Source organism: Poeciliopsis prolifica, unplaced genomic scaffold, assembly GCF_027474105.1.
Source record: "Poeciliopsis prolifica strain line A6 unplaced genomic scaffold, Auburn_PproV2 SCAFFOLD116, whole genome shotgun sequence".
NCBI lineage: Eukaryota > Metazoa > Chordata > Actinopteri > Cyprinodontiformes > Poeciliidae > Poeciliopsis > Poeciliopsis prolifica.
The window spans coordinates 597,616-612,960 of NW_026562491.1; the positions used below are offsets into that span (position 1 = coordinate 597,616).

The following is a 15,345-nucleotide window of genomic DNA, read 5'->3' on the forward strand; positions in this document are numbered from 1 at the left end:
TGGATTATTTTATCGTGATGTTTTCTTAAAAAATGACAACAAAGCAATTTTTAAAAGCATTTATTTATCATCCATTATAATCTATGCTGTTCTGTGTTAAATCAGATTCCACAGATTTCCAATATTAATAAGGTTATTTTCATCTAAACCGCTGAAGCGTCCAATAATTTAACGTAGAAGTGAATCGGAACCGTTGCGTGCTCAGCGGGCCTCCGGGTACTCGCTGACCTGCGGGGTCATGTGATCCTCCGCCGCCTGCAGCCTCGGCCGGATCCAGTTCAGGTAGCGGGACACCTTGGTGAACACCTGACCGCGGCAGTCTGCGGTCGGAGACATCAGCAGCCCCGTCAGGAAGGCTGTTCCTTTCTCCACCGTGACGACCGCCGACCCCGGCAGCAGACCGCCGCACTGCCGCCTGCTGCCACCTGGTGGCGACACATGCTGTTGCTCCTTTAAGCCACGTTTGGTGGGAAAGTTTTCAGTTTGAGTCCGGTTCCGGTCCAAAGCTGGTGCTTTCTGAGTCCCGTTTAGCTTTTCTGGAGGTCCGGTGTTGAGCCGCGCCGATGGTCCCGTTCTCCTCGGCCCGCCGTGGTTCCTCCTCCTCATGCAGAACATTTTGTTGTTGAGCGACTGTGAGACGTTCAGCTCTCCTCGACATTCGTCCAGCGTCATGTAGACCAGCTCCTGGTTCTGGCCACGCCCCCTCCTGTCGACCAGTCCCGTCCTCCCAGAATGCATCAGGATGTTTTCACTGAAGTCCTTGGTGGGCAGGCAGAGGTGGGAGAGGACGGGGCCAAAGGTCATGGGCGTGGTCAGTTCCAGCAGGGCGAGGTCAAAGTCGTGGCGATCTGAACGGAAACGTTCGTGGACGAAGAGCGCTTGGACATGGAAGACCTTCCCGTTCCTAGGAGACAAAGCACCAGAGGTAGAGTCATCTTTAATCTCTGTTTCAGTTTAAGCTGAATAATCCCAGTTTAACAGAACCGTCTCTAACAACACACGCAGTGATGCGTTTGAATCCTTTATCCTCCTGTGAAAACATTTTGTTGATCCTGAAGAGTTTTCGTTCTTCCAGGTTTCCCCATGAACCGCTGGGAATGAAAGGGAACCAACAGACGAGACAAACAGGCGAAGGACAGCAGCTCTTGGTGTATTCATGGATTTGCGACAAACATTTATGAAAGGTAAGAAGATTAGCATTCATATTCTTCATAAGTGAGAAAGATTAGTAAGGTGCATTATGGGGAAGGAACGCCTCAAAGCACAAATTGCTGCATTTTAGGGTTCAGTTTGTTTATTTCATCGTCGGATTTGATCTCAGAGGAAAATCTTCTATTATTTTTGTTGCCATAGTTTAAAAAATGTTTGAATAAAACTCGGACTGGATGGATGAAACTTCCAGACTGGAGCAATCGAGGTTCTGGTACCTGTGACGATGGAGAATTGTGAGGGTCGGGGTCGTCTCCTGAGTTGAGGAAGAGGCAGCTGGCGGCGGTCAGGATGGACCGCCGTCCGAGAACGACTCCTCCACACAGCTCCACCCGGCTGCTGTTGGTCAGGGACACCTGCAACACGAATCAAACCCTCCAGTAGCCGCATCTACTGCTGGGTGAATCTGGGCTTTACAGATTGGCTGAGAGCTCGTTACCTGCCAGGGCAGTTTCCATGGTGACAGATTGAAGTGTTGGTGTCATGGATCCTCCCACAGGGAAACTGGACTGTGGACACACAGACACGGTTATTCCCCCAGTCTGAGCTGGTTTGGTAAGCGATGCCTTGCTGGAGGGTTTTCACCTTGAGGTCGGCAGCTCCGCATGTCACTCTGTAGTTCGAATCCCGACATGCATGAGCATTTGTAGGAGTGGAAGTCCGCCGTGCACAGCTGGTGGCATGCGTTGGGGCCTCGGGTCGGACACTCTGCTATCGCTGAGAGAGACGCTGTTGGATGAAACGGTTTGAAAACCACTGACGCCCCCAGCTTGGGTTTGGCCTTACCTGGAGCTTTGTACTGAGACTCCAGACCTCCTGGACCGAAGCTTCAACTGGACCCACTTCACAGATGTGTCCATAGTTGGGGGGGCTGCAGGCGCAGAAGAACCCCCCCACCTTGTCCGTGCAGTTCCCCCCGTTGAGGCAAGGGTTGGGAAGACACTGGTCTCCATCTGGGAGCGCCGAGAGAGTCAGAACTTTAGAAACTGGAGGTTCAAGAAGAATGAATATTGTCCTGGATCAGAACTCACCATAGTAGATGGTCCAGAAGGATTTCTGTAGACGAACAAAGATCTGTTAGAATCAAAGGTCAAACGTCTCTGACTCGGCTTTCCTTCCTTGGACCCACCGTGCGCTCATCATCTTCAAACACTTCCCGCGCCTCCTCGTAGTTACACAGCTCCTCGTAGCACTCCCTCTCCAGGTTCCCCTGCAGGATCTCCTCCAGGAGGAACTGGTTGGCCCGTTTGGATCGCAGGAACACGGCGTGCGTCCCAGGAGCCACACGAAACCCTGCAAAGAATGAGAAACCCCAACTAAAGCAGCAGTCAACTGACAGCGTTGGGTTAAAAATATGAACCAAAGCAACATAAATAACAATCATTTTAAATTATTGTAGGTAATTACAGTTATTATTTGAACAACTGCCCCTAGTTGTTCAAGACCCCAGAGTTCAAATAGATCCGTTTTCTTACGTCACCTTGACTGAACACCTGAAGGAAACATCCCAGAAGACAGACAGCGATCAGAGACGCAGACATGATGTGGACCGCCGTTACACTGACAGCACTGCTCACACACAAATACACACACACAAAATCAGCTGGACGATCCACGCTAACGCAACGATTCTCCCTTTCTTTCATATTCCAGCTAAACGGGTGAAAAACCCCTGGAAATCATCTCTGTCGTGTTCCAGTAAAGAGTTCAGTGGGACAGAAACAGTTTAGAGGGATGGTTCTGTTCCGGCGGTGGACTCTGTTCCCCTAAATCACACAAAGAGGCTCCGGCCAGAGCTGGCTTGTTTATTTCAGGCAAACATCCCAGAAATCAATCATTTAATATCATCCAGAGACGCTAGTGCTCAGAAACTGTTGAAACATAGAAAACCACATTCTCCTAATTAAACTTGACAAAAGAAAACATAGATCATTCTTTATCACAAGATTAAGTCGACATTTGACTAAATAACATCTTTATGCAGTGTTGGGCAGTGCTGAATAAAAGGTTATCTGACTAATTATAAATATTAAATACACAAACACTAAACCACTAAACCAAGTCAATATTTAGCTGAAGCTAAACCGCTTCTTCAAATCAAATGATATTTTCCTCGAAAGACAACTAATTAAATTTTGACATTATAATTTACCTATAATCCCACTAAACATTGCATTAATATCTTGTTCTCTACTGATTTCACTTTATGTTTCTTAAAAATAAGATCATGATTATAGACATCTACTACCTACTTGAATAATTAATAAAGAGTCAATAACCAAACCTTCAACTTGAATGTCAAAACTTTATTCAACTGAAAGTTTTTAAAAACAGCCAAAAATGTGTCATATTTGTAAAAAATAAACAAAACAAGACAGTGTTTCTTTTGTTTCTATTATTCAAATCTTTATTTTGGTCGATGGATTATACAAAATACCCCAAAACAGACATTTTTTGACTAGACTAATCTTAATAATGTTATTAGTTTTGGGATCTACTGTAAATGTATTTACTACAATTACTTCAACTAAAAAGGTTTTACTTTTATTAGACCAAAACAACTCTAAAAGTCAGGAGCCTAAACTTACAGCCCTGAGGGACTCCTTTCTGTTAGGATGACATATTGCAGTAGAAAACTTCCATGTATCTGAATTACCGAGGTACAAGAGTTACTGGATGATTTCTGTCTACAGACGGAACCTTTTGACGGCGCCGTGGTGCCTCTTCGTCCTGGTACTGGGCTTCTCTATCGGCGTCAGCTTCTTGATTCCCTCTTTGATCCAGCGGTTGAATTTAGACACTTGTGTGTAGACGCCGTATTTCCCTTTGCGGGCGTGACCTTTGCCCCAGCTCCGGATGCCGGTGATGAAGAAGGTGCCATGATAATGTGACATGCGGGCCGCCGCTGTCGCCCTGAAAGGAATCTTCCCCCATTGAGTCGTAGCCAGCACAAAACATTCGTAAGGAGATACTGAGCGGCGTTGAGTCCATGCAGGTTTGCCAATCCATGTAGGGCACAGAGAGGCGTTGTAGGATGGTAGACGGCTGACCCTCACCGAGATGTCCAAAACCGCTGACCAGCGCATCCGGCTGCCGCATCAGAACCTGCACAAACAAGACCAGATTCCAAATGTCTCAGAAAATAGTAAACAATCTTTAGTCACGGGCGTAGTAAAAGGTTTACCTTCTCCATGAAGTCCGGCTCCGGCATGCAGGCTGGCAGGATGTACCTGGTGAACCTGATGGGCGTGGCCAGTTTCACCAGAGCAAGGTCATTGAAGTAGGTCTGTGGGCTGTAACCATGGTGAGTGACGATGGCGTCCGCCACATGCAAGGCTTCATTATCACCACTGTGGGACGTGTTGAAGACTCCTGGACGCAGATTTCCAGTTTTGGATTTATGTGGCATATTCTGGGTCCAAATTAAATCAGGATGTTTTGAACTGCTCGCTTTATTCAGATCAGTTCTTGTATTTATATTAAACCTGCACCAGAAGCTTTGTTTGGATTGTTGAACCTACCGAGCCTGACTTTGAGGTACCGGGTCTGGGCCACGCACTGAGCCGCAGTCAGGATGATGTATTCACTCAGAATCGTTCCCCCACAGAATCCGATGTTGTCCTGGTTGATCAGGAGAGCCTTTGGGGACAGAACAGCAGAAGGAGAGGACAAATGGACTCGAACTGTCCTGACATTGCAGAGTGTCTACCTGCCATGGACATTGTCCTGGTGGACAGTCCTGTCCATTGATGGTTCTGGTCTGTGCTTCCCTGTCTGAGCTGATCTCACTGCTGTGTTCCTCTGGCGGACATGTTGCTCCTCTGTGAAGCTTCTCTTCTCGGTTCTGTTCTGTCTGTGGACATCGTCAGTGATAATGGCGCCGCATCTAAAAGTCTCTGAGTGAGTTTGGAGGACAGGAACCATCAGGCGGTTCAGTTACTAGAAGAACCACTCTGGTGTTGCTCCAATTCAACAACATTTGAAGGAACTCATGAATTTAGGAGAAAACGCCAAAAGGTTTTCCTCTCCTTTGTGTTTGGGGTCAGGGCTGGTGGTCTGAAAGCCTCTCTTACCGTTGGAGTTGCAGGATTGGTTGTCCTGATCCAGGAAGTAACCGTCAGCACAGGCGCATACTGCATTTCCTCCAACAACATGGCAGAAATGTTCACAGCCACCGTTCTCATTGTCGCAAAGCCCTGGAAGACAAGGAGCAGAAATCCCAGTAAAACCAGCATTTTGACAAGTTTTCATAAGACATTTAGATGAAAACTGAATACTTGATCTGATTATCTGCTAATCCCAACATGTTCAGCTCCAGTTATTGGTTCCTTCATCTACGATAATATCGTTTAGCCTCAGTGATGCCCACTGGGCAACACCTGTTTCCATTTCTCTAATGTGATTATAGCCTAGATAACTTTGGTTTAGTGCTTTGCTAACTTTGAAAACAACTGGCACACTTAGCTTTATCCTCAATTTTTGCAGATAAATTCTGGAAAAATTACTTGCCTGTTTTTTAACGTCTGAGTTGAAGAAATCTGTGTTAAAGTTTTTTATCGACTTAAGAATTTCTCAATTAACTTTATTTAAAACAAGAAATAAAGTCAGAGACATGTATTGATGGATCTGATCCAGAGATAAATACAATATCTTAGAGCATTATATTTATCATTATTTAGCATTATACAGGCTAATGGTTATGATTAATACTTTTGGTTAGCACAGCTAACCTCTTAGTTGGTGGTGCTCAGCATTGCATGTTTCTTTCACCCCCATGATCTGCAGTGATAAAATGTTTTCTGGTATGGATCGGTTTTCCCCTGTGAAACGAACCCCAGAACCAGAACCCATCTTTGAATATTGCTAGTGTTGGACATGGAGAAACTCAAATACTCAAACATTTATGCTTTTCCAGCTCTGGTTCACTGCAGCCGGCTAACCAATACACAACATGACAAATAAATACGGTTGATCTCACCTTTATCTTGGCTCAACACCTGGAGGAAGGAACCTCCCAGGAGGCAGATGGCGAGCAGAAACACAGACATGATGTTTGACGGCTTCAGCTTTGACTCAGCAGCTCAACTCAACAAACACACAGGAACAGCAGGGACTCACTTAATGTGGACATAGGTGAATAAATGGCTGGACTTTAACTCGTCCTCAATCTGTTGACCTGACTATCCAGAGACTGTTTCCTAAAGTACAACAGTGACATAATTGCTCAATTAGGAGTTAATTACTGCTAAGATCTGAGTCACTTTGGAAATGATGTGTCAACAGACTTCAGCTTGATTCTGTAAAGAGACGAATGAAAAAACATTTTCCTCCTTCAACAGACTCTGTTCCTCTAAATCCGTCAAAACAAGCAGCAGCTTCGACCTCTGAACCCTCAACGTTCAGGTTGTTGTTGATTTCAGGTAAACACAGAGGGACTTCAAGATCAATAAATCAGAATCTTTCACTGATCTGGGCCCCAAATCAGACCTGGTTCTGATTTGGGCCCAAATGAGCAGATGGGGGATCAAAGTTCACTTTATTAATCTTCAGTGTTTATTCAAAAAAAGAAACTGATAAATTTCAAATAAATAAACTTACAATTATCAAAAACTTACATTTTTCAGTACCACAAAAAGTAACATCTCTACATTAATTTAAGATAGAAATCAGTCTAAATGTATTTATAATTTATTTATTTCTAATTAAAAGCTTTATAAATAGTTTTTACAGCAATTCCAAATTTATCTAAATTCATGCAATGTAATTCTGTAGATTAGAGCTAAAAATATTTTACAATGTACATTAAATATAATTAAAGTTTTATTGTTTTTTTAATTTAGTCATTTGTATTCGTAATATTTGTTTTACAAGCAAAAGCTTGAATAAGTGAATAATGATATATGGCATTCAGTAAATATTCTTTAAATTTATGTCAAATTTGTATTTTTCCTTAAATTTGTTGAATGTGTTTGCCTTTATTTTGTTGAAGATTAGCTCATGTTAATATTTATTGAAACAGATGTTAAAGAATACAAGCAAACAGAAATGTAATAGTTTTCTAGGTGTTTAATAATTCTGTCCAGCAAACCTTTCATCAGAATAGCAGGTTTTTAAGTTTGTGTGATGCTGAAACACTATTGGTGGAAATCTGGTCCCAAAAGAAAAACTCAGATTAAAGAAAATACATTTCTGAGCAGTTTTTCAAGTGGAAGAAAGTAAATTATTTCTTTATTAAATGTCAAGTCTTTCTGCTACCTCAAATATTCAAATCAACAATGAACTTAAACAAAACGGAAAATGAAGGGATACGAAGTGTCAACCTTGAGGAACGCCATCTGTATTGTGGTCACTCGATAAAGCATGTTGCTCTTTACAGATTGATCACCTGTTTGGCTAAAAAGTGATTACATAATTACATTTTCAGCGGGTTGTTCCAGCTAGCTTACAGGTACATCCTCTTGATGGCGCCATGGTCCCTCTTTTGTCTGTTCTCTCCTCTGGGCGTCATCTTCTTGATGCCTTCTCTGATCCAGTGGATGTATTTAGACACTTGCGTATAGACACCCGTATTTCCCTTTGCGTGCGCACCCTTCGCCCCAGCTCACGATGCCGGTGATGAAGTAGGTGTCATGGTAACGTGTGACATGCGGCCGCCGCTGTCACCCTGGCAGGCATCCTTAGCTATTGTATCGTAGCCGGCGCAAAACATGCGCATAGATATGCGCAACTGGGTGGATTCAATGCAGGTGAGCCGGTCCACGTAGGGCACGGAGAGGCGTTGTAGGATCGTAGATGCTTCTCGACCCTCACCAAGACGTCCAAAACCGCTGACCAGACCGTCCCTCTGCCGCATCAGGACCTGCAACAGAACACATCACAAGTCTGTCAAGCTTTGTTTTAGTTTAGCAACACTTATCATCAAACAAAACAATCAATATACAAATATCATCTGTGGCTTCCCTGATTTTTAAATTCTGGTCTCATTTTATAGAAAACCTGATCAACCACAGCAGAAACCTCTTACGTTTTCTGCAAAATCTGGTTGCGGTAAGCAGGCCGGCAGGATGTATTTGTTGAACCTGATGGGCTTGGACAGTTTTATGAGTGCGATGTCGTTGTTGTAGGTTTCTGGGTTGTACTTGAAGTGGGAGCCGATGGCATCCACGTCATGGACATTTCCCAACCGGTTTGTTGAGTGGTGTTGTGTTCACCTGGAAACACGGAGATAATAATGCGTCACTCACCCGGTCAACGTCACATTTCACTGCAATAACTGAAGATTTAAACTACAGGTATATTATATTGAAAGACTATTGATGTTATATGATGCTTGTAAAAGAAGTAGTATAAATATTTGAAAAGGTAAACAGGAAGTTCCAGTTTGAATGGTCGGACCTACCAAGTTTGACGATGAAGTAACGTGATTGGTTCATGCAGTGAGCTGCAGTCAGGATGATGTACTCGGTCAGAATCGTTCCCCCACAGAACCCAATGTTGTCCTCATTGATCAGTAGAGCCTAGCAGGACACAACAACCTCCAGTAATGGTATGATTCTACCAGAGTCTGTGACCAGAACATTCAGATTATCACTTTGTTGTGTGACTACCTGCCATGGACATTCTCCTGGTGGACAGTCTTCTCCATCGACAATCCGAACAGTCCCCACCCTGTCAATGGTATCCAAACTCATCTCATTGGGGATAGGAGCTGGGAGCTGGCTGCTGATGTCTCTGGACCAGAACGGATCATCATGGTCGAGGACGTTCCTTTGCTCCGTAGAGTTTGCAGTGTTATTCAGCTTGGGGGGTTTCACTTCTTTCATGTTCAGATCTCCAGAGTCTACGAGGGACCGTCGGACCTTGTTGCTGACAAGGACGCCACATTTAAAAGGCTCTGCAAGAGTTGGTTGGAATTTCAGAGTTCAGGAGGTCTGAATCAGTTCTGAGATGATGATTTGGTGTCTGAAGCTCTGGTTTGCTATATTGCTTCCAGAGATATTTCTATGATCATATGTTTGTGTTCACTGATCACATTCATTACTTTTTTTACTGGTGGAGTGATGAAAGCAACAACCTGCCAGACCAGAAGCCAAATGCTTCCAGGACCAGTGTGGGATCATTGTCCTGTTGTAGACCAACTCAAGCTGTATTTTTGGCCCTGTCAGGAATTGGAATAAAATCCCCAATCCAAACTTTTACATCCCGTTGTTGAATTTGAAGATACTTGCAGTTGTTTGTTGTTTGATCACTCGTCCAAATCTTCTACGTTCAAGCTGGATCATCAGATGTGCTTTACTTACCATTGGACTCACAGGACTTTCCATTTGGGCCCAAGAAGTATCCATCAGCGCATGAGCACTCAACGTTTCTGTTGGCAACGCGGCAGAAATGATCACAGCCGCCGTTCTCATTTTCACAGAGCTTCGGGATAACTGGAAAGACACAGCAGTTAAAGTGTGGATGTGGAACCACTGAAAACTCTGGAGAGGGTATGTTGGGACAGTCGGTGGTGCAGTAACTCTGGAACAGAAAGAATACTAAACGGTGCCCAGGTTTATTTGTAAGAGTCAGGAACATGTGACCTCAGAAGTCTTTGAGGTCCAAGGTCTGCATCTTCTCAACACCTGATCGGGTTGAGTTTCAGGAGCAACAGCTTTTAAAATAATCTAATCTGCTTAGAAGACCAAGCAAATGGATTCAGAGGATGTTGCCAAAGGGTTCCTCAAACCTCCTCAAGTCTTCATAGTAGCTGAAGATTGATGGATGGACTTTCTGCTACTGTGTCACCCAATTATTACCATTTGGATTGACTCTTTTGCTTTACCGATTTCACAGTTGAAGCCCTTATATCCCTCCGTGCAGTAGCACTTGTAGCTTCCAATCGTATCCTTGCACTGACCGCCATTGGCACAAGGTTTGGACAGACAGGCGTCGCCATCTGCAGAAAGGACAAGGTCACTTCAGTTAGATGCCACAAAGCTGGAAGTCGGTTGTTTTGGGGTTCTGAAGAGGAATCTTACCCACGTATATGGCCCAGAACTCATCCTGAAGAAAGACCAGCAGAATAAAATGGTTTAATACAGAATTATTAGAAGTTTTCTGACAGACTTTCTTTGCATTTTGATGAAAACGTCTTTAGATTCATACAGTTTTTTCTTTATCTTCAAAGATCTCTCGTGCTTCCTCCCAGCTGCAGCGCTCCTCGTTGCACTCCCTCTCCATGTTGCCTTGTTTAAGTTCCTCCAGGAAGCTGTTGGCCCGTCTCAGCCTGGTCAGAACCTGGTTGGCCTCCCTGCCGTCCAGGAAAACTGGGGATAGGGAACAGAAACGGATCCATGGCGACCCAGGACTAGAAATGCTCCAGATGCTTCAAACCTCAAAATATATCGCCCTGAGGTCAACTGTCGCTATCAATCAACAACATCCCCATTCCTCCACACACACATCCACACACACTCACATTCCTCCTCTTCGTCAGTCCTGACACCTGAATGTGGATCTCAACGTACCGTGAGCGGCCGTGAGGTGAAGCAGCAGCAGGCCCAGGGTCGGTCGTAGAGTCTGAAACATGGTCCCGGTTGGAGAACCTTCGCTGTCCTGGTTCGGAGGACTGGAGTCTGACTGCAGCAGGCAGGCAGCGAGGGCAACGAACTGCGCTGGGGGAGGAAGGTTTGGTCTGGGCGGGCCTTATCTCAGGCATCCTGCTCCAAATGCCAGACCTTCAGCTCCCTTTGGGAAAACTACAACTCCCACAGCGCTTTGCAGTGAAACAGGGACGCTTATGCTTCTGGTGAAGTGATAAAGAAGTTTCTGTTCATTTTTATGGAAAGCAACAAGCTTAGTTCATCAGAAACCTTGTTTCAGTCCAGATTTTCTGCCTCTGTTGTTGGATTTTCCTGCAGGAGTAAAAGAGGAAGAGCACAGAAGAAGAGCCGTTTTATCTCAATTTGGGACTCGGCTGTCAGTCACAGTTTGTTCTGATTGTTCAGCCATTATCAGCAAAAAGCCATTATCAGCAAAAAGTTATTGCTACTTCTGTCTCTTTAACATCCAGAGCCGATTCATCCACACTTAAATAACTACAATTATTAATAAACAATAAATACTGCATCAAGTAAACAAATGCACACGTGAAAGAAAACAAAATATTTAAAGTAACATAATGATGAGCTTATTTCTCTTAAAATAGTCTGAAATAAAAACAGATCAAAAATAAAACACCCTGAAATAAAGTATTTTTACAAAACAAATGTCAGAAAAATAAAACTTGATTAAATTAAAAAAGAAATACTTAAAAATATCTAAAATTAGTAGATAAATAAAACCTATTATTGATATAAGCTTCCCATTAAAAATATCAATATATGTATCTTATCATTTCATGTGAACTTTTATGAATTTGATAGGGCCTTTATTAAGAAAGTCGCGTTACAAAATAAAACACAATGAAATAAAAAAAATTCAGCTTCCCATATTGTTTGTATTTATCTCGTTTTTATTGTTCATTTCTTATTAAAGTATTTGCTGCTGTTACTTTCAGCTCCTTGTTCTCTGATTGGTCAGATTCTGATTCAGGTGAGGAGATCCAGACGCACAAAACTTTTTCCACAAATGATTAAAACATCAAAGTTTTTCCCTGAAGTGACTTCAGCTTCATCCATGCAGGTTAAAGTTAAACTCCCACCTCTGAGTTTCCAGCACAGAAGAAGAGCCGACATCCAGTAAACACCGCCAGCGCTCTGACGCATCATGAACTTCACCATCTTGACTCTGAAGCAGCCAATCAGCTGGAAGCTCCTGGAGGGCTGCAGCACCAGAGTCCAGCCTGGGAGCTGTTTACCCTGCAGAGCTGAGCGATGCTGGACCGTTTATCAACCGTTTGCAGGAGCTCAGTCAACTCCTGCTCCTCCTGAAGGAGCTGCAATAACATCTCTGACTTCAGCCAGAAAGACTCTAGCTTTCTCAGGCTTGCAGACTGTCCTCCAACCAAACAATGTTCATTATGTCCAAACAGCTCAGTCTTAGTCTCACCTAACCAGAAGTTAAGGTCTTGTGATGGTGTGATGACGTACAAACAGCAGGATTTAAAAACCTTTTCAGTTCTGATGAGAAGATTGATGAGGTACCATCTACTATACATTTCAAGCAGGAAATTAAATTTCAGGTGCGCACACAGGCATGATTGACAGCGCTAAGACCTGCCTCCTGGCTCTGATTGGTTGTTTCTTGTTAACACTGGGAGAAGGCAGAGGAGCTTGATTTTTTTCAGATTTCTGTTAGGCCATCGTGACACTTTCAACAAACATGTCATAAAATATTTTTAAATCATAAGAATTTTAGAAATCAGAATGTTTTCATTCCACGGTTTATTCATTTACGTTGCATCCAGAGAACAGATGGAAAACTGTCTGTCCTACAACATGGATAACATTTTGCATCTGTGGCTGATTTTAAACTCTGGTTTGCTCCTGCAGGAGATTCTGTCTCTTCTTGATGGTTTCCTCCACCCAGTCCACAAACATGGCCACCTTGGTGTAGACCCCGTAATACCCCGGGTGAGAACAGCCCCGCCCCCAGGCGACCACGCCCGTCAGGAAGCTGGTGGAGCCGTACTCGGTGACCAGCGGACTGCCGTCGTCACCCCGGCAGCTCTCCTGGTTTCCATCCAGGTACCCGGCGCACAGCATGTTGTCGGTGAAGTTGAATTTGGCTTTCTGGGAGCACTGGGAGTTCTGGACGATGGGGACGTTCATCTTACGGAGGACGGGGGCGAGCGGGCGGCCCGAGGAGGCGAAGGCGTTGCCCCCGGTGGTCCTCTTGCCCCAGCCGGACACGGTGTGGTATCGGACCGGCAGCAGCTCCCGTTCAGCAAAGTGTCTGGTGGGGAGGCAGACGGGGACGGTGTATCGGTTCAGAATGACGGAGGCGTTGATCTGGACCAGGGCGATGTCGCTGTCGCCTGTTGCCGGGTTGTAGTTCTCATGGGGAATCACAGCGGAGGCATCAAATGTCTGCTCTGCGTCACTTTTCACATCCAGATTGTTTTCACCTGGTCAACAAAGACACATTTTGTTCTAAATCGCAACTAAGATGAAAAATGCATAAAGTTTTGAATCAGTTAAGTCTGAAAATTACAGAAGTGATCAACTGATGAAGCTTGGAAAAAAAGAGCAGAATCTCAGTAAGATTAGAAACTTTCCCATTTTAGAGAGAATTATATCTCACTAAAACCAAACTGTCATAATCTGCCATCGTTAAAACTTTCTCACCAAATTTAGTTTTTTTTTTTGTTTTAATGAGGAATTAACGAGGTTCATGTTTCTGAACTTATTTTTAATGACAAACATTATCCAGGTCACTTATTTTTTTTTTTTTCACAAAACATTTACTAAATGAAATAACCGTTCCGTCCCCTAACTAATTAGTGGACATATTTAGAGGGGATTAACGTTCTGCTGTACCTGCCACCACAACGAGCTGCTGGAGGCTCTTCCCATGAACGCAGTGGGCCGCCGTGATGACCCAGTCCGGTCGGACCAGAACTCCACCGCAGTGGCTGCTTCCATTCAGCTTAATCAGAACCTGTTGAGGAACATTAGCAGTTTATGTGTCGAACCTTCCAGCTCATTTCCAGACGTCCGATTGGCCACTGTGGGGGGCAGCAGCGTTTACCTGCCAGGGACAGTCTCCCTGGTTACAGTGGTTGGCTCCCATCAGCCTGATCTGATCCTGCATGGTCTGGTTGGGTCCGGTGCCTGAGGAGGCCACCCGCCCGCAGGGGAACGCCACTGAACACAATCACACCATCAGCAAACATCCACGTAAACTAGAGGGCGCTGCAGCCTTTCCTTCACCTTTAGGGACGCATTTCTTTCCATCGTCTGCCAGCTGGTATCCGTCAGCACACAAACATTTACGTCTCGCTCCAGAACCGTCACAGAAATGCTCACAGTGTCCGTTCTGGTACAGGCAACCCAGCGTGTCTTCAAAAACTGAAAATAAAAGCTAATGCAGCAGAGGAGCTGTTTTCTCCACATTTAGACTCTAAAATAACCAGTTATACAAATTAACTCGCTTTACTTCAGTAAAAATACATTGTTCCTTATTCTACACATCTCTAATCAATCTGAAGGTCAGCTGGATGACCTCTTGGCGCTTACAAATGTAATTTAACATGATCATAGGAAAAACACCAGAAACATCTAGAAATATTCAAATAAATGCAGTGCTACCTGTCTGACAGTACCGTCCCTCGTATCCCTCCGGACACTGACATTCATAGCTGGTTCCCATATAGAAACACGTCCCGTTGTTAAAGCACGGGTTCACCAGGCAGGGGTCCCGTTCTGACGGAACAGATTGTCGGGTCCAAATTAACGAACGTCAATGTATCAGTCAGGGTGAGCGCTGGAAGATACGTACTGTCATAAGTTTTCCAGAAGTCCCTCTGAGAAAGAGCAGAAAGAGTTTGTCAGTGTTTTTATTCTCCAGACGTCGGTGAGTCGGAGCAACGAGCTGCTCACCGTCTGCTGGTCGTCCTCGAAGACTTCCCGCGCCTCCTCGTAGTCGCAGATCTCCTCGATGCATTCCCTCTCCAGGTTTCCCTGCTTCAGCTCCTCCAGGAAGCCGCTGTTCGCTCTCCTCCATCTGCGCAGCACCGAGGCGGCTTCATGTTTCTGCACAAACACTGCAGACGGTGCATCCATTCGTCTGTTACTCACCTTCACGGCGTTTTCTTTAATTAATGTCTGAACACAGTAGCTTCTAAAGTTAGTTACCTGGTAGATTCTGCTGTTTACTTAATCAACTTCTGGGATTAATTCTTAAAACAAGCCATTCAGGTGTGTTTCTAAGAGCAATAATCTGAGGTAATGGATGTTTTGTCTGACCTTCAGCAGCGTGGACGGCCCACAGCAGAGCAGAAACCAGACAGAAGCTCCTCAGCAGCATGTCTGCAGTGTTGAACGTCACAGAGAAAATCAGGACTGAGTTCAGACGCGGTTCAACTCTGGAGCCTCAATCTGCTCTGCAAACAAAGGTCTGTGGTACTTTGAGCTTTTCACTCGCTGTACACAAGCAGTATGGAAAAGTACTTCACAGTTACTGCAGAAGTACGACTAGTTAACATGGTTAGCT

At 44.5% G+C, this 15,345-nt stretch overlaps 3 protein-coding genes across 3 annotated transcripts; all 3 read right to left on the bottom strand.

Moving 5' to 3' along the window:
* Positions 1 to 44: 44 nt before the first annotated feature.
* On the bottom strand, positions 45 to 2,949 carry prozb (protein Z, vitamin K-dependent plasma glycoprotein b). The gene is given in 8 exon segments (XM_055024216.1): positions 45 to 904; positions 1,435 to 1,584; positions 1,649 to 1,718; positions 1,795 to 1,917; positions 1,980 to 2,162; positions 2,241 to 2,265; positions 2,339 to 2,502; positions 2,690 to 2,949. Coding segments are annotated over 8 exon segments (1,584 nt in total). The 5' UTR covers positions 2,856 to 2,949; the 3' UTR covers positions 45 to 201.
* Positions 2,950 to 3,494: 545 nt separating this feature from the next.
* Positions 3,495 to 10,878, bottom strand: LOC129354697 (coagulation factor X-like). Its single transcript, XM_055024183.1, is given in 21 exon segments — positions 3,495 to 4,095; positions 4,097 to 4,314; positions 4,394 to 4,581; positions 4,731 to 4,848; positions 4,919 to 4,986; positions 4,989 to 5,105; positions 5,283 to 5,405; positions 6,188 to 6,289; positions 6,391 to 6,407; positions 7,656 to 7,774; positions 7,776 to 7,861; positions 7,864 to 8,068; positions 8,234 to 8,385; positions 8,388 to 8,420; positions 8,609 to 8,726; positions 8,817 to 9,103; positions 9,510 to 9,641; positions 10,034 to 10,147; positions 10,230 to 10,254; positions 10,357 to 10,517; positions 10,719 to 10,878. Coding segments are annotated over 21 exon segments (2,643 nt in total). The 5' UTR covers positions 10,780 to 10,878; the 3' UTR covers positions 3,495 to 3,896.
* A 1,680-nt stretch (positions 10,879 to 12,558) lies between these two features.
* On the bottom strand, positions 12,559 to 15,229 carry f7i (coagulation factor VIIi). The gene is made up of 8 exons (XM_055024172.1): positions 15,099 to 15,229; positions 14,733 to 14,896; positions 14,632 to 14,656; positions 14,442 to 14,555; positions 14,064 to 14,201; positions 13,882 to 13,997; positions 13,671 to 13,791; positions 12,559 to 13,258 (listed from the first exon to the last, which is right to left on the bottom strand). Exons 1-8 carry the CDS (start codon positions 15,157 to 15,159, stop codon positions 12,660 to 12,662), a joined length of 1,338 nt encoding a protein of 445 aa, XP_054880147.1. The 5' UTR covers positions 15,160 to 15,229; the 3' UTR covers positions 12,559 to 12,659.
* Positions 15,230 to 15,345: the final 116 nt, after the last annotated feature.

What these genes read in the sequence shown, in the direction of transcription:
- f7i (XM_055024172.1), bottom strand. Translation starts at nt 15,159, where the DNA reads ATGCTGCTGAGGAGCTTCTGTCTGGTTTCTGCTCTGCTGTGGGCCGTC. An exon ending in CTTCTGGAAAACTTATGACA is followed by an intron (nt 14,556 to 14,631) that starts GTACGTATCTTC and finishes CTGTTCCGTCAG; the next exon opens with AACGGGACCCCTGCCTGGTG. An exon ending in GCAGCTCGTTGTGGTGGCAG is followed by an intron (nt 13,259 to 13,670) that starts GTACAGCAGAAC and finishes TTTGTTGACCAG; the next exon opens with GTGAAAACAATCTGGATGTG.